Source organism: Desmodus rotundus, chromosome 1, assembly GCF_022682495.2.
Source record: "Desmodus rotundus isolate HL8 chromosome 1, HLdesRot8A.1, whole genome shotgun sequence".
Lineage (NCBI taxonomy): Eukaryota > Metazoa > Chordata > Mammalia > Chiroptera > Phyllostomidae > Desmodus > Desmodus rotundus.
The window spans coordinates 55,096,762-55,119,268 of record NC_071387.1 but is presented as its reverse complement, the minus strand read 5'-3'; the positions used below and the strand labels follow the sequence as shown (position 1 = coordinate 55,119,268).

Sequence of the window (22,507 nt, the reverse complement as noted above, 5' to 3'; positions counted from 1 at the left end):
GGTCCCCTACTAGGGACCTGGCTCGCAGCCCAGGCATGTTCCCTGACTGGGAATTGAACCGGCGACCCTTTGGTTTACAGTCCGGCGCTCAATCTAATGAGCCACATCAGCCAGGACTAGGCTTTTTTGCTTTTTTTTTTTAAGAACAAAAAAATGAGGGCACATCCATAAAAGGCCACAAAAAAGGTTCTGAGATAAAGACAAATTAATAAACTTATAAAAATCATGGTTAACACACATACTCTTCTTTATCCTGCAAAGATCAAAATGAACTTATTTTTTTTCTCAAGGAATGCCACAATCTCAGAAAAGGAACATGCTGTATGGGAGTCGAAAGTTATCTAACCAAATACTGGCTCTGCCATTCACCAGAGTTACAGGAACTGATCATTTCTCAATGGTTATTCATGGCACAGCAGTGACCAGGGTTCAAGTCTGCAAACTAGGCCATGACAAGAATGTAGCCATCTTGAAACATCCATAGAAAGGGTCTAGTCCCTTACTGGACCTATATACTTTAAAAATATACCCTTGTCAGCAGAAATGGTGACCCAAAGCTTCCTGACAGTACATAAATCCAAACTGGCCTACTTAATGGTCGCATATTTTCATGCAGATAAACTGGGAGGAACAACTGGGGAGCAAAACACACTGCACAACCCAGGGTTCCAGTGTGGGGAAATAAAGTCTCAAAACCTCTGACTGTAAAAACCTATGGGGCTTGCAGTGGTGGGAAAAACTCCAAGTCTCACAGGGGAGTTCTTTGGAAAGACCCAGTGTCCTAGAACATACACAAACCCACCCACCCTGGAATCAGCAACAGAAGGAACCAACTTGCTTGTGGATAGCAGAGGAAGTAACGGAAAGCCTGCTGAGAGCTGAACAAGCAGCACTGTTTCCTCTCAGACCTCTCCTCCACATACAGTGCCACAACGCACCAAGTTGGGTTGCCCCACGCTGGAGAACACCTAGGGCTCTCCACTGCATACTATGTAACAGGTGTGCCTAGACAAAAAAATGTGGCCCAAATGAAAGAACAGATCTAAGCTCCAGAAAAAATACAACTAAGTGACAAAGATATAGCCAACCTATGAGCTGCACAGTTCAAAACACTGGTAATCAGGATACTCATGGAAATGGTTGAGTATGTCACAAAATAGAGGAAAAAGGGAAGGCTATGAAAAGTGAAATTAAGGAAAATATACAGGGAACCTACAGTGAAGGGAAGGAAACTGGAACTCAAATCAACAATTTGGAACAGAAGGAAGAAATAAACATTCAACCAGAACAGAATGAAGAAACAAGAATTCAAACAAATGAGGAGAGGCGTAAGAACCTCCTGAACAACTTTAAATGTTCCAACATCCAAATCATAGGGGTGCCACAAGGAGAAGAACAAGAGCAAGAAACTAAAAACTTATTTGACCAAATAATGGAGAACGTCCCCAATCTGGCAAAGGAAATAGATTTCCAGAAAGTCCAGGAAGCTCAGGAAGTCCCAAAGAAGTTGGACCCAATGAAGGCACATCATAATTACATTACCCAACATTAAAGATAGGGAGAGAATCTTAAAAAGCAGCTACCTACAAAGGAGTTTCCATAAGGCTATCAGCTGATTGCTCAAAAGAAACCTGACAGGCAAGAAGAAGCTGGAAAGAAGTATTCAAAGTCATGAAAGGCAATGACCTACATCCAAGAACACTCTATCCAGCAAAACTATCATTTAGAATGGAAGGGCAGATAAAGTGCTCCCCAGATAAGGTCAAGTTAAAGGAGTTCGACATCACCAAGCCCTTATTATTATATGAAATCTTAAAGGGATTTATCTAAGAAAAAGAAGATGATCAAAAATATGAACAGTAAAATGACAATAAACTCACAACTATCATCAACTGAATGTAAAAAGAAAAAAAAACAAACTAATCAAACAACTAGAATAGGAACAGGATCACAGAAATGGAGATCACATGGAGGGTTATCAGTGGGGAGGGGGAGGGAGGAGACTGGGGGAAAAGGTATAGAGAATAAATAGCATAAATTGTAGGTAGAACATACAGGGGGAGGTTAAGAATAGCGTGGGAAATGGAGAAGCCAAAGAACTTATATGTACAACCCATGGACATGAACTAAGGGGGAGGGATGCTAGAGGGAGGATGCTAGATGCAGGGCAGAGGGGAATAAAGGAGAGGGAAAAAATGGGACAACTGTAATAGCATAATCAATAAAATATATTTTTTAAAAAGAGAGGCAGAGAAGACTATTGGGGACCATCTACTATCTTAACAGAAACAGCCATTACTTAGCTCCTATCTGTTGCTGTCACTGGGAATACTGCCGTATCTTCTGATCTTATAAGAGAAGCTCAAAATACAAATTTTATGTGACATTAACAAACTTTTAAAACTATGTAGATCAAACAAAATACATCTGTGGCACATTTGCAAAAAGGTAGTAGGTATTAAAAAGTTGACACCTATCCCAGTAATTTAAAGGGGGATGAAAGAAGAAACAAAGTAATGCATGCAAAAATACCTTTTAACATTTTTAAAGTAACATTTTATTTATATCTGATACCTACTCAAAAGCTGGATCTAAGTCTTAAAACTCTGTAGGTATTCAGTAATTAATTATTTCATTAGTACAGGGATCTCAAAAGCACTGGGATAATCCCAGTGCTGAGAAAACAAATGCAGAACACCCTTACTTTACAGACAGAAAGGAGATGCTCAGTAACTTACCAGCCCTCCTTGTTTACAAATGAGAACAAAGCAGTCAGTCTCCTCAGTAGCAAATGTGTTGTCACTCTAGAAAATCGCAATTCTTTGTAATCAATCCCTTCATAAATACTAGCTTGGGCCCCATTTTTATAACAGAGCATTATTTCTCATTAACACATTACTGTGCAATATTTTTTAGTTATTTTTGCTTAAACTAATTAAGTAATACTAATTTGGGGCCATCTTGTGGGAGTGAAATCAACACCTGCATTGGAGCAGCAAGAACACCCGGGATGCTGAGGGTTTCTCTAGACAGTGTTTCTCCCTCCAGTCTACAGCATGGAGAGTATCTTTGCAAACCTCTTCAAGGGCCTTTTTTACAAAAAAGAAATGCGCATTCTCATCGTGGGCCTGGACGCTGCAAGGGAACACCAGTACCGGGTACAAACTGAGGCTGGGTAAGATCGTGTCCACCATTCCCACCATAGGTTTCTCAGTGGAGACCATGGAGTATAAGAATATCAGCTTTCCCACATGGGATGTGGGCGACCAGGACAAGACCTGGCCTCTGTGGCTCCATTACTTCCAGAATACACAAGGTCTCGTATTTGTGGTTGACAGCAATGACCAAGAGCACAAGAATGAGGCCCAAGAGGAGTTCAAGGGGATGCTGACCTGCTCACATTAAAAAACAAGCAGGACCTCCCTAACACCATGAACAAGCTGGACCTGCACTCTTTGCGCCACAGGAAGGGGTACATTCAGGCCACCTGTGCCACCAGTGGAAAAGGGCTCTATGAGAGACTGGACTGGCTGTCCACTCAGCTCCAGAACCAGAAGTGAGCCACACTCCTCTTTCCCCCCTCACTCCCTCCTTCACCCTCGCTTTCTTCTCAGGTGGCAGACAAGCCCCTGTAGTATGAGTGTCAGAAGCTGTCTCCAAGGTCAGTCCCAGTATGCTTTACCAAGCTGTAATGTGCAATCACAGCCAGCACCTGGGTTTGTTTTTTTTTTAATGTAAATAATTCTTGTTTCCAATAAGGCAGTATCTGATACTCCTATGCAATGTTATTCAGCTTTATTTTTATTGTAAAAAGAGAATCAACCCACTGTTTAGTACTGAGAAGTGATTTTAGGCAGCCAGGGCCTCTAGGAGTCACTGTCAGATCAGCCCAATGTTCCTCCTCTGGGCTTTAGATCTATGTTGAAATCCATTTTGGTGGTTTGTTTTAAACCCAAACTCAATGCATGTTTAAAAATAGTTACAAACAGCCGTAGCAGGTGTGGCTCAGTTGGTCGGGCGTCATATCCCACAAAGCAAAAGGTGGCTAGTTTGATTCCTGGTCAGAGCACATGCCTGGGCTGTGGGTTCATCCCTGGTCAGGACATGTATGAGAGGCAACCAATCGATGTTTCTCCCCTCTCTTTCTCCCTCCCTTCCCTCCTCTCTAAAAATAAACAAATAAAACCTTAAAATAGTTATAAATGCAAGAAAAGGGAGAAATGTGCCTATTGTAGGTTCTGCAGTAAGGCTGGAGTCCAGGATATCCATGGTCTGTCTCCCGTCTAGAACATGCAGTGAGCAGAACCAGTCACAATATGTTCTTCATGGTCACTTATGGTCCATGATTGACTGACTCATTGGGTCATCTGCAACCCATAGTATTTATACTTGTACCTGTGCTTATACCACTACCCAGGGGATAGGCTGTGTGCTGAGGCCACCACTTACAGACCCCTTCGAGGGACCCTAGCCTTCCCTTGGGTCAGTATAGTTGCTTCCGTGGGACCAGTCTGGCCAGAGCAGAAGCTACCCATGGTCACCACGCACTCCAGGTTACCTGGGTCTCACTAGTAGGAGCATGGGAAGGTGGCCAGTCATCTTAGAGCACAGCTCCTCAGAGCCTCCGTCCACATGCACATCACTCCCTTAGCCTGCATGGGTCAGATCTGACATCAATAACAACCACCTCTAGCCCTGGCTGATGTGGCCCAGTGGACTGAGTACCAGCCCGCAAACAAAGGGTCGCTGGTTCAATTCCCAGTCAGGGCATGTGGCTGGGCTGCAAGCTAGGTCCCTAGTAGGGGGCACACAAGGGGCAACCACACATTGATGCTTCTCTCCCTCTCTCCCTCCTTCCCTTCCCCTCTGTCTAAAAATAAATAAAATCTTTTTTAAAAAATCATGTTAAAAACAACCACCTCTAATTTTTTCTTTTGTATTTTGATAAACACTGAAAAAGCTAGAGCTGTTAAACTTTATGTAGGGAAAACCTCAGAGCTGGTTTATCTGGTGTCCTGGAACCTCTTACTGCTTTCAAGACACAATTAGTAATCAACTGTTTTATAGACTTGTTTTCTGTTTTCATTTCAACAAACAAATAATGTAATTATAGCTATTAGAATAAAATCTCTTAACTACTAAAAACACTAATTTTTAAGTTTTTTTTAAAGATTCTGCTTTTTCTCATTTGACTCTTACCACTCATGCTAAAACCCTTATCACAGCCCAGTCAATACCTACTAGAGTGCTGTGATGCAAACAAAAGACCATCCACACAATCACCACTAATTTGCTGGCAAGTTAGACCTAAGCTGATGTATGTTACTGCCACTAATTCATATGGCTGTAACAAGCCACTGAGTTTCAAAGATAACGCACATGGAGAAAGAAAAATAAAACGTAGTTGGTTCTTTCAAGACTTTAAAATTCAGTCCATTTCAGACAATAATGTCTGAAAATTGTACATTTCACTAACTAAAATGAAACTTTTGGTCCACATTTTAAGCTAGGCTGAGGATTTCCTTGGGATCTTTATACAATAAGAATAAAATTGGACCCACATGCAATTCATTTTGCTTTAAGTTAATTACAATGTGTGACATGATGGCTCTTTGTGCCTCCTATCCACACAAAAAAATATCACATTATTTAAACATTTTACTTTTAAAACAGATAACTTTTCTTTTTTGCGTATTTACAGATCAAAATACCAACAATTTTACAACGGTGTGTTCTTCTCTTTCTAAAGGTCTACACAATAACCAATGTAGAGCAAGTTTTGAAAGAAACAAAATTCTGCAACAAAAAGGCCATATAAAGAGACTATTTGCCTTTAAAACGTAAATATGAGTATGAAAAGGAGAGCAGAGAAGAAACAGGGGGAAATACACCCCAAATAATAGCCAGCAGAGAACTTGGGACTCCTGACCTGCGTGTGGACCATTAAGGGTTTGCGGTTAATAGCATCTCTGGTTCCAGGCAGAAATAACCCCAATCCTCTTGGGAGAAAAGCCTCCTCCATCGAAACCAGTAAATTTTCCATAAATTAAGATGAAGCCAAAGCATATAACCAAAAGCACCCTCACCCAGGGAGGTAAGCCAACATCAAAGAAAGCAGCAAAAACAGCTGACAAAGCATGTAGAATGTTCCCCCACCTGATATCAAGGGCTGTTGATCTCAGAATTATCAGAAAGACATTAAAATATATATAAAGATATAAAAACTGGAATCACAAAGACAAGCAAGTAAAATAAACTATTTGGAATGACCAAGCAGATCTGGAGGGGTGGGGTAGATTTCTAGGACTAAAAATTGAGATTTCATTGAGATTATTAAACTAAAAATCTCAATGAAAGTGTTAAACAACAGAAGTAGTTAATCAGAAGATAAAATTTAAGACATTAACACAGAGGGCAGTACATAAAATATAACATGGAAAATCTGAAAGGTAAAGTAGATCAAGTATGTCTAAGGTATCTCAGAACTTTACTGATGCTACAGCCTTTATTTCCCAGTGGCCAAAATACCAAAATGCCTATTGTATTTGTAGAATAAAGACTGCTTATAAAGCCTTCATTAACTCCTACTCTTGAAGATGATAATTATCTTATGTGGCCAAATATCTGGGCTCATTCTGGACTTAGGCATTTCAATGGCTCTTGGTCTTTTCATTTCTATCTGTATTACTTTTCAAGTAGTTCTGGATAGGGGATTCAAAAAACTAAAACTGTTTTGCTTGATATAACATAAAATACAGAATTGATCTTTCCACAGTAAGACAATTACTGTAATGCTTTTGCTATATATTTTGATACATCATTTTCCTATCGAAAGTTACCCAATATTTTTCCATTTGTAAATGTGCTTTCACAGCATACTTTGTATACATGTAAAGGTAAGTATTTAATTCTCACTGTTCATTTCTAACTGGTTAAAAAATAAAAAGTACATAAACTGTGGTAGAACTTTGCTTGCTGTTCTGGTCCTGCTGGTGCTCACCAGGTAAGTAAGTTGACCAGTCACATACTTAGGAAAGAAACCTTCCCAATAGAGTATATAACAGGATGAGAATCTGAAATGGCTTTCATACCCCTACTACATATTGCTGTTCTATCAAGTACTAAGTGCAAAACAAGCACTTAATTGACAATCAGTAAAACTGTGGATGGCTTCTGATTATATTTTTAACTCTGTAGATTACATTTAAATATTTCAAAAGTATGTTCCTGATTTTGAGATACCAAGTGATATTGTACAGTTGTCACTTTATTGAATGTGTTCAACAGTCCCATGAAGTTTATAAAGTGAACCTTTTATCATAGCTTCAGGAGCAAGAATTAAAATTAATTGGTTATCACACCAAAAAAAGGGCAACACTGAAAATAAACAAAAAAAATGAAAAGAACAAGGCACAACTGAAGCAAATAACTCAACAAATACAACCGGCATTGTTTTGGTATCCAGAATACAGAAATAATTCCAAATAATAAGAAAAAGTCAAACAATCTAACAGAAAAATAGCAGCAGGAGGTTTTACAAAGAAGAAATATGAATAGCTAGTAAAGACATGAAAATATATTCTCATATCATTTGTAATCAGAAAAATGCAAATTCACACACAAGACATTTTAGTCACAAGACTGATGATGAGTAAAAAGGTGAACAATATTAAGTGCCAGAAAGGATATATGTGTAAGCATGAGGAAGCTTTTGGATGTAATGAAACATTCTACGACTGGATTGGTGGCAATGGTTACACAAAAATCACTGAATTTTTACATTTTGTGGTATGTAAATTACACCTCAATAAGACTCTTAAAAATAAGTATACACTGCTGGAGGAGCATAAATTGGTACAAACCCTTTGGAAGATAATTCAGTATCTGGGGTAAAGTTGGACACTCCATAACGGAGCACCTCCCTTACTGGTGCATGCTTTAGAGCGGGGGTGTCAAACTCATTTTTACCGGGGGCCACAGCAGCCTCGCAGTTGCCTTAAAGAGAGGAATGTAATTTTAGGACTGTATCAATGTAACCCCTTCTTAACTAGGGGCAAGGAGCTCAGCACTGCCGCCAGGTAGAAACAAGCTGCCGGCCGGGTAAAACAAGATGCAGGGCTGGATTTGGCCCGTGGGCCTTTTGTGTTTGCCACCTGTACTTTAGGGAACCTTCTTTGCATATGTAGGAATCATATGTTCATAGTAGCAATATTTATTTTTCAAAGAGAAAAAAGAAAATATCCCCTGGCAGGAAAACAAAAGGAAAATGTCACTTCATAAAATGAAGTATTATACAGCAATTAAAATGGTTGAACAATAGCTCACACAAAACCTACTATTCAGTGAAAAAAAAATCAAATAATGGGGATAGAAATGGTGATGAAAGGAGACTTGGAGTGATGAACACACAATATACAGATGCTGTATTATAGAACAGTACATCTCAAACCTATATAATTTTATTAACCAATGTAACCCCAATAAATTCAATTAAAAAGGGGAAGAAAAAAAATCGCAGCCCCAGAGGACTACATAAAGTGATACTATTTTTAGTAAGGCTAAAAAATAATTCAAACTAAATATACACCAACATGGTGCAAACCATTCCTGTGATATTAACAATGGTTGGACTGTTTCTGGACAGACCTCGTATATCCAAACTACTGGGCATACTGATCACCCAGTACCGTTAGAACACTTTAGCATCCTCACTCTTCACTAAGGCTCACATGTTGATGCTTACTGATGTCCAAAATTCTCAGGGATTCTCAGTCCCCCAGAAGCTTAACCTCTTTACATTCCTATGGTACCCAGTATTCCTACCACCCATGGGATACCTAGTCTGCCCTGCACGTGTTATTGGTCCCTTAGGGAAACCATTCATGACTCTCCAGCTACCTGATCAGCACCTTGCACTGGCAAACACCTGATGTCCCTAACACTTCTCATACCCCCATAAACCATTCAGCATGGGACTACACATATATTTGTAGGTTTACCAATTTAACACTTTATTGACCATCTAAGTATACTTTGGTGAGCTTTAAAAGTTGAGACATATAGAGAAGAGTTAAAACAGAAATTAACAATTCATTCCAAATGTCTTTTAAATCATTTCTGATACCAGATCAGCCAGTTTCCCCCGTGAACACTCCAAGGTCAATAGCTCCTTATCCCGAGGGCAGCCTAATCTGTTCTGGGGCAGCTGTACATGCCAAGACACTTGAGGGCAGTAGCCATATACTGTGAGGTCATCCTGTGGGTGAGCTTTAACACTCTTCCCTGACAATCAGCAATTCCCTGACAACACCCACTCACAAAACACAGCTTCCACACATGGAACATTCTTGATGCAATGTGAATAGAACTACAACTACCATCACCTCCCCTGGCAGGATGGTATAATTTGGGATCATGAAGGCTAAGACTTCATTCATTAAAGGCCAGCCATAACATGCTTGCAGATAATGAGTTTTGATTAACTAGAAGCTTTATTTCATAAAACTAAAATCTGAAAGTCACATTACTATAGGCCCATAACTGTCTTTGCTCCAAAATATGTCTAGAATAATGACACTTTACCTTGGACGTGAAAATTACACATAAAGTTAGTGTAGTGGCTTCAAATTATTTCTTATTTTAGGATAAATGATATCCTGACATGATAAAAATACAAAATGGAAAGGAACTCTGCTGCTGATTCAAACAGTGAAAACTTTTAAGTCCATTTGGAAAAACCACAGCTTTGGATAAATTTGTTGTCCCACAGCACCACCTGGTGGATGAAAATATTTAAGCTAACCCATGTGGAAAGAGGAAAAAAATGTCATCTGTAAGACTAAATGCTATTAAAACTAAAATCTTAGTGTGAAAAGATTCCCATGCGTTAGCCAACAGACTTCCTATAAAGGGGATCTTGACAAAATCCTAATACAAAAGAAATCTAGAACTCATAAAAACTCATATGAAAGAATTCGGTTAATCTTGAAGAAATTGCTTCAAGAAGAAATATTATAAAGCAAATATTTTTAAACTGGGAGGAATCTAAGACAGCTGTTAATCCAATGCCTTCCCTTTACAGATTAAGACTTTAAGGCAAACACAGAGCTTCCCCAAAAGTCACAGCTAAGGATGACGGGCATTGATTATATAAGTAAATGGGTCAAATATTCTGTGCTGATTACTGTAGACTTCCATTTCAAGAGACTGCTGAAGAAAAGGCGGGAAATAAGGCAGTCAGTGTGTCTGGTGCAAAGTGCCATTCTCTGGTTACAATAACTTTGCCATCCCACTGTGGACTGTAAACTACGCCCTACAGTGACCCGTGCAAGGCCAAAAACTGTCATTCCCTCCCTGCCACCACAGCCCACCTGCGTCCCTCATGTTAGATTTATCTGCTTTCCCCTGTTCCAAAAAAAATCCTACCAGTCAAAGTAAGACAGATAAAATAAATGTTACATCACTTGTTGAAGAACATCTATCATTTTTGGAAAGCATTCACGATGTGTTAAAATGGAAGGGAGGGAAGACAAGACCAAACAATGATAGTGGTTCACTGTGATACCACACCTGCTTTTGAAAAATACAATTATCAAGCATTAAATTGAGAAAAAACATGGGAAGGAAATACACTAAAATTTTTTGACAGCTGTTGTCTCTGAAAGGATCATGAGTGATTTAAATTTTATGTAATACCAGTTTTTTAATATATGACATTTATATTAACAAAAAGGTCATTTTCATTTTTACCCTAAAATGTATGCATTTGTAATCAGACATTCGACAGAAATTGGGAATAGGACCCCATATACATACCTAATCACCTAGTACATGCATCGCAAAAAAAAAAAAAAAAAAAATCACTACCTCTCAAGGAGAAATACAAAGTACGGGATATTATACTTAAGCCCTGGCTGGTGTGACTCAGTGGACTGCATAACAGCCTGAACACTGAAAGGTTGCTGGTTAGATTCCCAGTCAGGGCACAAGCTTGGGTTGTGGGCCAGGTTCCCACTTGGGGGCATGTGAGAGCAACCACACATAGATGTGTCTCTCCTTCTCTTTCTACCTCCCTTCCCTTCTGTCTAAAAATAAATACATACATACCTGCAAGACAAAAGCAATAGACTAGCAAATTAATATTGAAAGGAAATCTTAGAAATATAATTTCTTTAAAATATTTTATATATTTTTCAGATACTGGGACCTGAGTTTACATCCTAAGTCCATTTTCTGCTTATAAAATCTTGCCTGAATTATATATCAAATATATGGCATGATGTGTCCCAAGGAATTCCACAGCTGACCATTAAGAACCCTGTCTCCTAACCCTGTGATTAGGTCTTTGAGATACATATCAAAGAAGCAGTTACCTGAAGGTCTGTAAACAAGAATGAAACACTATTGCCTTGCCTGAAGATCCTTCCATCACCTGTGTAGAATGAGATCAGGGAATGAATCTTTTGCTATCTTAAGATAGCATTTTTCAAAGTGTTGTCTGGAAACCACTAGGAGGCACTCAGATTCCATCGAAGGCTCTGTGGCATCAAAACTATTTTCATAATTATATCAAGACGGTATGTGCCTTTTTCACTCTCAATCGTACATGAGTGTGAGGTGGAGTTTTCCAGAGACTACATGACATCAGAACAGATTAAATGCAGAAGCAGATGCAGGAATCCAGAGTCTTCTATTAAGTTACACATTAGTGATTTGAAAAAAAAAAAAGTAAAATAACGCCACTCCTCTCACTAAATTTTTTTGTTTAGAAAATACAGTAATTCTGTATAAAAATGTGTATGTTATTATGTAATGCATTATTTTAATGAATTAAATATGAATGCTTTTAAACATGATTTCTAATACAATAAATAAGGATAAATATAACCTACATAAACAAAAGCTCTCTGAGGTCCACAGTAAGTTACTGAAGTATAAAGAAGTCCTGAGACCAAAAGTTTAAGAACCACTGTCTGAGAGTATAGTGTTTGGAAAAACACACACCAGAGGAGATCACTCTGACCCCTCCCTCTTCCTCCTCTTCAGAGCACTTTCCAATCCTCTTGCTATGACCAGGACATCTTGCAGACCATTACCCGATCACACTTTTTAAAGCATGATTCTGATCCTATCATTTCCCTACGAAAGGAGCTGCAATTCTTCAAGAGGTACAGAATAATAACCAAAACATTTAGGAAACTCCACAATCTAGCCTCAGATTGTTTTTCCAACGTCATGTACTTATCAATCCTACAACTATGCAGGTGTATGCTTTGCAGCAGATACTATTGACGGGCTGGGGCTGCAGAATCTGAGAAATGATACCTGTCATCACTGGACTCAGAGTCTACTACAGAAAAAAGTCACATAAATACAAGTATCCTTCATTTTCTGTACTTATTTTTTCCAAATATTTGCTGTTAAAACATGTATCTCCTTACCCAAAATTCATTGTCCAAATCAAAAACTATCTATAATGACTCTGTGAAATCCACCCCCAGAATCATTTCAGTTGTATACAAATCCAGGTAAGAGAATGCAGACAACAGTACACTTGTATCTCAGCTGTTCTCCCAAAATGCTTACATTAAATGTATTAGGCATCACTGCTATCAACTTCCCATTATTAATAATAAAAATGCTTTCTGAGATGATAGAAAAGCCCAAGAAGAGCTCTTTCTTTCCAACTTGGACCTGGCATAATGGCTCCTGCAAAGAAGAGTGGCAAGAAGAAGGGCTGATTTGCCATCAGTGAGGCAGTGACCAGAGTACACCATCAACATCCACAAGTACATCCATAGAGTGGGTTTCAAGAAAAGAGATCTGGAATTTTCTATAAAGGAGAAGGGAACTCCAGATTTGCACACTGGCACCAGACTCAACAAAGCTGTCTGGGCCAAAGGAATAATGTCCCATACTATATCCAAGTGTGGTTGTCCAGAAAACATAAGGAGTATGAAGACTGAACAACAAGCTCCATATGTTGGTCACCTATGTGAAAAAATCACCACTTTCAAAAATCTACAAACAGTTACTGTGGATAGGAACTAACTGCTGATTATCAGAGTTATAAAACTGCCAAGAGAAAGAAAGAAAGAAAGAAAGAAAGAAAGAAAGAAAGAAAGAAAGAAAGAAGAGCCCAAGAAGAGGGTAAGTAAGCATAAGATGCCTAGAAAAGGCCACACATTAGAAAGAGTTGGCGGTGTCAATGCATATGGAAGAAGGGAAGCATATGAAGCATAAACTTGACATGTCCCCCTCTACTAAATAAAGCAAAGTTGTTCCTGGAAAGCTTAGCCTTATTACTTTAGCCAACATAGTATTTGAAAAACTAGAAAAATTCCTTGTGCAAAGGACTGCTAGCCACTCTCAGGGTAGGAGACAACTGAGTACCAGGCTGGTACAGTAGAGGTACAAAGGACACCTTCAGATATCTGGAGGTGGCTGCAGTGTGGAACGAACAGGATTTAGTGAATGAGCTGAGTTTCAAAACAAGTCTGGGAGATTTAAGAACAGTGATAAGGCACAAGTTGTACATCACAGGTGGAGCAGCTTCCCCTCACTGTGAGAGGCTGCTATTGGCCTCCAGTGAACTACAGAAAGCTATCCAGAAAAACGGTTACACACAAAGGAAATTTTCAATCTTAATGTTATGCATCTCATAGGTTATTTCAAAAGAAACAAGTATCTGGACATAAAACATCCAAAGAAAGCTAAAGCACTCTAAGTGTGAACTGGAATGATGAGTATAAGCTGAATTCCTGGCTGGCGCACTACTCTGAAAACATCAGCTCATTACATCATTATCATCATTCATCATTACAGAATGAATGCTATGAGGCATTTAAACTAGAGTCCTGGGTGATAGAGGAGGTGGGTGGGGCTTACAGGAGGAGCTGTCACCACTCAAATAAGGGAAAATTTTGCAAAGAAGAATCTTTTGGAATTAGACAACACTCTTGGAGATCCTTCTAGTGTTAGGGATTAGGGAAATAATAGCCAGTTTAAGCAAAGCACATGGAATTTCATTTTCAACCTCATTCAATGAACCATTCACTATCATCCTTAAGAGGATCACCCTTATACTACCTGACAAGTAGTACTAGAAATGCAGCCTGAAGTAGCATAAACCACAAGCATGAATGGAATGACACTCTGTACTGTACTAATTAAGTAAATAATCTTGACCTTTTTCTGAGCTCACACGCAGAACAAGGAGAATACAGTCCATCTTCAAAGGTCTGTGGAAGTACACATGGCTACTGGCTATCCAGAAACATCCTATCCTCTCTTTCCAACAGATACCTGTTGACTTTCACGACCCTTCAGCAAGTGAAGTTATCCTACACGGTACTTTCTTCTCCCTGTTCCTCTTTTTTCTTTATCTTCTTTTTTGTGTGTTTTCTTCTTTTAACAGAAGGCTAACTTTTTAAATGTACAGTTAGCAAAGGCTATTAAAATTTTCTTTATTAGTGAACCAACCGTTAGTGAAACATTAAAAAATGCACCCCTATGTTCATCACAACATTACTTACAATAGCCAAGATTTGGAAGCAGCCCAAGTGCCCATCAGTAGATGAGTGGATTAAAAAAGATATAGTACATTTACACAATAGAATACTACTTGACCATAAAAAAAGAAGGAAATCATATCTTTTGCAACAGCAAAAGGGGAGATAGTGATGGAAAGAGACTTGACCTTGGGTGATGAACGCACAATATAATACACAGAAAATGTATTATAAAATTGCACACCTGAAACCTACATAACTTTATTAACCAATGTCACCCCAATACATTCAATTAAAAATTTTTTAGAAAACATTTTTTTAGCCCTGGCTGGTGTGGCTCAGTGGATTGAGTGCAAGCCAGCCAGCCTGTAAACCAAAGGGTCACTGATTCAATTCCCAGTCAGGGCACATACCTGAGATGTACGCCATGTCCCTAGTAGGGGGTGCACAACAGGCAACCACACATTGATATTTCTCTTCCTTTGTTTCTCCCTCCTTTCCCCATCTCTAAAAATAGATAAATAAAAATCTTAAAAAAAAAAAAAGGCTACAACCTGCATTTAAAAAAAAAAGAAAACATTTTTGAAAAGTTCAGATCTTAGGATTCTTGTGCTAATGTTACTGTAACCAAGGAACCATATGGCTACCCAACAGCATAGGTAGCTCTAAATAGAAACTTAGAAATCTAAGTTCAGGACCTTCTTTAATTACAGAAGGTTCCTGACATCATCAAACATTTCAACAATTTCACTGCCTTAAGGTATCAATGTAGTCAATGTATATGAATCTCATTCTCCTGAGAACATTTAGAATTTGATCCTATAGCTCAAAAAGATTTTGAGCATCCTTCCCCGAGAACAAATAATTATGCCTCTATATTAGGGGTTGGCAAACTTTTCCTGCAAAGGGACAAACAGTAAATATTATAGCTTTTGTAAGCCAACAATCTCTGTCACAATCATTCAACTCTGCCACTGTAGGGCAAAAAAAGCCATACGAGGTCTGTCCAGAAAAAGTACAAACATTGTTAATATCACAAGAAGTTTGTGGGACATCGATGTAACCTGGCAGCCAAAGAGAGTGGACTGGCATGCGCATGAATGAACAATGTCATCTTCACTACACTAGTCAGTGGGGGTGGTAGACGCAGTTGAGTGAGCATGTGTACTATGTGACCTGTGACCATAGCATTCAAAATGACTGAGCAAGCAGAGCAACGAATCTGCATCAAATCTTACATTACACTTGATCATTCCTCCATGGAAACTATTCGAATAATTCAAAAGGCTTTTGGGGGTGATACGATGAGTGCAGCAATATCAAGACCATGTTAACTGTGTTTTTTGATTGGGAAGGCATTGTCCATCACAAGTATACCCTCGAGGCCCAAAGAATTAATAAGGAGTACTACCTCAATATTTTTCATCAGTTGAGAGCTACAATACAACAAAAATTGCTGCAGCTATGGCGACTGGTGATTTGCAGCTTCATCATGACAACACACCCGCTCATGTATCACGTCTCGTGCGGACTTTTTGCAGAGTTTTTGGTGAAACATCACATCACCCAGGTGACTCAGCCCCACTACAAGCCAGGTCTGGCACCCTGCGACTTTTGGCTTTTCCCAAAACTAAAATCACCTTTGAAAGGGGAGAGGTTTCAGACCACTGATGAGGTTCAGGAAAATATGACGGGGCAGCTGATGGCGATTGGGAGAACTGTGTGAGGTCCCAAGGTACCTACTTTGAAGGACACTGAGGCATCATTGTCCTATGTACAGCGTTTCTTGTACTTTGTATCTTCTTCAGTAATGTCTCTACTTTTCTTATTACATGGCTGGATACTTTCTGAATAGACCTCTATATATGTAAATGAATGAGTGAGGCTATACTCCAATGAAACTTTATTTACAAAGAATGACAACAGGCAGAATCTGACTGCCAAGCCCTGCCCTCCATCAAACCCACAAAGGCTGGGTTTTGTTAGTGCATGCCTTTCATAGTCTTCATATTTCAGTTTAAAAAACAGTAATTTGCTTAAAATGTATTAGTGTTATTGCTGCCATAGGCTACTGCCCACGGTATTAACAGACTTTTCAGTACATCCTCAGGAATTAGGCTCTGAGAGAAGCAACAGAATGAATAAAGAGTCCACACTATGCCCTGAGATCTCTAGACCTTTCTTCCTTTACTATCAAGACTGACTGTTGTCAAGAACACCCTCACCCTCAATTCCTGTGCTGATCAACATTACAATGGCACCTCCCTGCCCGATGCTGCAAGAGAAAGGAGAGGCCGCTACAGCACTATGGGTCCAGGGACCAGGCCCACAGCCCTGCCTCCAGTCTTGAATTAGTCCCTGGCCCTCAGATGCCACAGCCACTATTCCAGGTCTGCCTCACTCTCCTCAAGCCCATGTGTAGTATAAAGCCTCCAAATTCAAGTATTTTTACTGAATTTGGTCTTACCCTCAAATTCACCTAGTTCCTGTCTCATCCTCCTCTCTTCCTTCTTTAACTGACTTGAACTTACTCCTCTAGGCCCAACTCAGATGTCCCCTTCCCACAAGAATGGCTTTCCTTCAATGCTAAGACTTCTCTAAGTGCCTCTCCTCCAGGTTCCATGGAATCCCACATTTGCCTTTATGGCCCAGTTCCTTACATCTCTTTGCCCCACTGCCCCTCTGGGAATTATCTGAGAATGAGGACCCTTATTCATCTTTGTACCCTACACAAACTGTTTCTCTTACATACCCGCGTCCTCTCAAAGAACTCCCATCTACACATACACACACACAAACTATGATTTATTTTCAATCATTCTTTTAAGATTAAATAAAACACTCATAACTAGAAACTAGGGGGGAAGTGAACTATAAATTGATGACTATAATCCCTTTCACAATAGTGCCATGAACCATAATAAGCCAGTTCCCAATACAATTTAAATATTGAGCTGAACAGTTCAACAATACAAAGATACTATAGTAATGAGCAAAACAATACATGGACTTTTTCAATGATCATTCATTGCAATGATTTCAGATGTTCCTGACAGTTACAGGTTATCCTTACACTCCTTCTTCATCACTCTCTTTAATGCACTCTTTCTTGTTACTCTCTATCCACCTCAAGGGGACAAATATAAGTTGTTTTTCATTTGTTTGAATTTAGGTGTCTTCAGTGTGATTACTTTTGTTTACCAGTAGCAGTTTATAACATCTCTCTGATGTTATTCTTTATGCCTCAAAAGCATCGAAAATGTCAGCTCCACTCTGAAGCTACTAAACGTTCCCACAGAGCCTACAAAAAATCTGTAACATACTATGACTTGTTGGTCCTACCAAAATGACAGGCCTCCCAAATCTATAAATAATAAGGAAGGTTTAAAACTGAATCTTTATGAACTAGTGGATTTTGTTTATTGGATTTAATAATTTAAGATACTTAAATCTGAAGCCTAAAGTCAATGTAAACTGGAAGCAATGCCAATGTGTAACTGGTTTACAAACACAAGCAGTAAATTGATAAGCATACTAAACCAAAGTCCATCAGCCTCACCTGTGCAGGAAACAATTGTTATTTCACTATCAAATATGGAAAGCTACTTCAGGGCTTTTTATATTAACTGTTCTTACAATTGTCCCAAAAAACCCTGCTTCTAACTCTTACTCATGTATGTAAAAAGAAACAAAGAACTTAATGATCCAAAGGGGTGGTAAGAAAAAATAACTTAGACTAAGTTTTATTTTATTTTAGAACACTCAGACATACAACCTATCAGCCTGGTATCCAGAGGGTTCCTCAGTTCACTTTTCCTTTCAGAAGCCTGAAAACATGCCAGGATATCACAGAGAAGAAAACACAGAGAAGGCCCAAACTAATCCATCAGCTCAGGAGGAATTTGTAGTTGACATTGACCTAGTTTTACACATTTACACAACTATGAGATTGACTGTAAGTAACTGCTTCCTTAAAACTGGTGTGGGGGATATGAGCACCTGGCAGTCTCTCTACGGGCCTCGAAATTTTGTAAAAGCGATTTAACTGCTCTGGGCTTCAAGTGTAAAATTTCAACAGTATTTACATGCCCTCACCCATTCCAATGGAAATCCCACAGAACCTTGTTTAATAAGACAAGGTGCCATGTTCTGTAAGAAAGTCTTAGTGGTAATAGCACTCATTTTCCAAAAAAAAGTAACCATAACATGTTAAACTTAAAAGATAGTTGTTATAACTAAAGAATAAATCAGTAATATTTATTGGAACTGAAATATCAAAAATAGCAATTTAATAAAGGTACAATTTGAAACTGGCAGGAACACAGAAATGGCTGGAACACACTGAAATGATCCTCTGGACAGCAGTACAGAAAATGCTTCTAAAGCCAAAATACTATTAAACACTTCTCAGATCTTTGGTGGGGAAACACATACGCATATGTAAACACATACATACACAAATACACACACATTCACATAAACTAAAAGGTCAAAGGGAAATCATTAAAAGGTTACTTCTGTTTAGTACACTGATGAGTAACATTTTTTCTTCATATTTTTCCATATTTTCCATTTTTCTACCTGAGTATGTGCTACCTTATTAACAAACAAAAAATTCTCAATACAGAAGTTACTTATACTAGTGAAAAACCAAGAGAATGAAGAAAGGATGTTTCCTCTTTTTTAACTTTTATTTTTAATATTTCAAACATATACATATTTATTGAACTTCAATTACCAACAGTTTGCCCTACTTCATTCAAGCATACCCATTCCACTTTGTTTTCTGAGGTATCTTACAAATAAATCCTAGACTCCATGTTATTTCACCAGTGTATTTTTCAGGTATGCATCTTCAGTTGATAGGAAAAAATATTTATATAGCCACCATGCCATCATTACGTCTAAAACTGACAACAATAATTCCACAGTATCATCTAATACCCAGTCCATATTTTTTAAAAAAGAAGTCTTTTTAGTAACAGCATTCAACACGAAATCCATACAGAAAATTTGAAAATGTGACACTACCTCACATCCAGAATGTATAAAAATCTATAAATCAATAAGAAAAGCACGACACACAAGAAAACTGTACAAGAGGTTGAACAGGTAGAAGATACTACTACACACATCCAACAGAATAGCTGAAATTAAACTGACAATAATAGCGTCAGGGAGAATGTGGAGCAATGGGAGCTCACAAACATTGCTACAGAAAGGTGTGAACTACAAAATAGTTTTATTTAAAGCTAAACACATGAATATCTTGCAACCACTCCTAGGCATGCACACTACAGAAACCCTTCCATACTCTGGGAAACATAAAATATTCACAGAAGTTTTGAGCATAAAGCCAAAACTAGAGGCGACCAAAACGATCATTAGTAACAGAACAAATAATAAACTGTGGTGCACTCATATAATAGAATATAAAGCAATGAAAATAAATGAACTACAGGTACACATGATACAGAAAAAGTTTAGAAATATGGTAAGGTGTGGCAGAAGGCAGACAGATAAGAATATACTGAATGATCCTTCTAGTTATATAAAGTTTTGACACAAGATACAATTAGCAGCATTTTTAAAGAAAAGGAAGGAGTGATTACCTTAAAGTCTGAATAATAATTATCCTTAGAGAAAAAGGGGAGAGTGTTATACCAGGTAAAGAAGGTGTATAGGGGCACTCTAGGATGCTGGTAATGTTCTCCCTGATGTCAGTGATGACACACGGCATTCGCCTTACCATAATTCATGAAGCTCTAACTTTATGTTTTATGTACTTTCCAGCTTGCTCTGTTTTTCAAAATATAAATGGTATAAAAATACATAATAATTGACCCAGGGAAGGAGTATCAATGAATGCATATTCATTGAGTGAAAGGCTGTTGCAGAAAAAATATTCATCTATTCTCTAAGTAACACCCTATGGATTACTTATTGATTATAAGATGTCCTTGACTGGATCCTTCAAATGGGGGGAAAATGTTTATAAGTAACATTATTGAGGCAATTAAGGGTCTACGAATATTGTCTGTATATTAGATGATATTATATAAATGTTAAGTTGCCTTGTAATTAACAGATACATGCTCAAATAATTAAGAGTGAACTGTCATAATGTCTGCAACTTACTTTCAAATGTTACAGCTCAGAGACAGAGACAGAGCAACAAAAACATAAAGCAAATTTGCCAAATACAATTGATGAATCTAGGTAAAGGATATTCAGGTGTTCATTGAACTACTTCAACCATTTGCTAGGCAACAAATTTTTCAAGATAGAGCAATGGGAGAGGGATAAAAGGTTTGAAAAAAGGAAAAAAAATTAAAAATAAGAATTACAAACAGGCAAAAAGGATTGGACTACATCTAGTAGATTATGCTCTCCTAAAACTGGAAAGACTGTAATAATATGTACTTTTTTTTTTTAATTTTCACAGTTCATAAAAGAAAACAAGGTCTGTTCAAATATATATTTTTGAATATATATTGTATTATATAAAAATATATATTATAATAATTTTTTTAATTATTAAGGTAAAACTACAGGAATATATTTTAAAATACTGCTTTTGTCTTAACATGGTATTCTGGATATTTCCTGTTTTCCAAATATACTCATCATGAGCTTTGCTTTTTAAAAAATTTAATGTAATTGAAAGAATAGTGAGATAGTTACATACTATAGATTAGTACTACTATACTAATACTATTAGTATTACTATACTATACTACATACTACTATATATATTACTGTTGAATAATCAGGTATTTGTTCAACTAGCTCATTTCAATTCAAAAATACCAGCTGCAGAAATTCTATTGATTTGTCTTTTCTTCTTCTTGTCCCGTGAGAAATCATGAGTCACACAAAGCACAACAAATGACTTCTCAACTACCTACAATGGTCACAGAAGTAGTAACATAAAATGATCCTTTACAAAGCCTATTATAAATATAAATATACCTCATCATATATGCTCCCATTAATGTCTGCTCCATAGATAGGTGCCACAAAAGTTAAGTTCTTCCAGTACTTGCGCTCCAAATCTTCATAATCCAAGTATCTTGGAGTACAGTATCTGGAAAAGGTAGATGAAAATAGTTAGTTCAAAACAGTTAAAGACAATTTTAAGATTTTTCTCCACCTGTCTGATTTAAATCACTTTCTAAACAAAATTCTATTAATATGAAAATACTGTGGCAATTTGTGATGTCAAATTTAACAAGCAAATAGACACACATGTTTATCATACATATCTGAATATCTTAAGATTCCTAAATAACACTATGAAAACTTCCCATTTTTAACTAGTAAGGAAAATACTTTCTTGAAAGTATCAATAATAGAAACAGAAAAATACTTAAAAATTCATTATTTTAGCTTTCAAAATATTTTTTTAAACCTTCTACCAATTATACTATACAGTCGTCCCTAAGTGGATATCCATGGGGGATTGGTTCTACAACCCCCACTGTGGATACCAAAACCTACAAACACTCAAGTCTCTTATATAAATGGATAGTATTTGCATATAACCTACTCATATCCTCCCATATACTTTAAATCATCTTTAGGTTACTTATATTACCTAATAAAATGGAAATGCTATGTAAATAGTAATTATACCATATCGTTTAAGAAAAAAAACATCTGTACGTCTTCAGTATAGCCACAACCATCTTGTGCCTAACTACACAGTACATGTCAGCAAAAACATAACATTTTTTAAAATATTTTCAATCCACAGTTGGCAACTAATACAATAATACTAGCCCTTCAAGTCATTCAAGGAATTTTTCTTTAAGATTTTATTTATTTATTTTTATACAGAGGGGAAGGGAAGGAGATAGAGATGGAGAAGAACATCAATGTGTGGTTGCCTCTTGAGCAACCCCTACTGGGGACCCGGCCTGCAACCCAGGCATGTGCTCTGACCGGAAATTGAACCGGCGACCCTTTGGTTCGCAGGCCAGCACTCAGTCCACTGA

At 37.8% G+C, this 22,507-nt stretch overlaps 1 protein-coding gene and 1 pseudogene across 1 annotated transcript in view; one reads left to right on the top strand and one right to left on the bottom strand.

The window, feature by feature from the left end:
* KDM4C (lysine demethylase 4C) overlaps window positions 1-22,507 on the bottom strand; it is a 366,544-nt gene that overhangs the window by 297,644 nt on the left and 46,393 nt on the right. The window contains exon 4 of the mRNA XM_024558285.3: window positions 21,483-21,597. Coding sequence (XP_024414053.2) covers window positions 21,483-21,597 — 115 coding nt within the window. The remainder of the gene's footprint in view (window positions 1-21,482; window positions 21,598-22,507) is intronic.
* On the top strand, window positions 3,057-4,034 carry LOC112302739 (ADP-ribosylation factor 1 pseudogene; annotated as a pseudogene).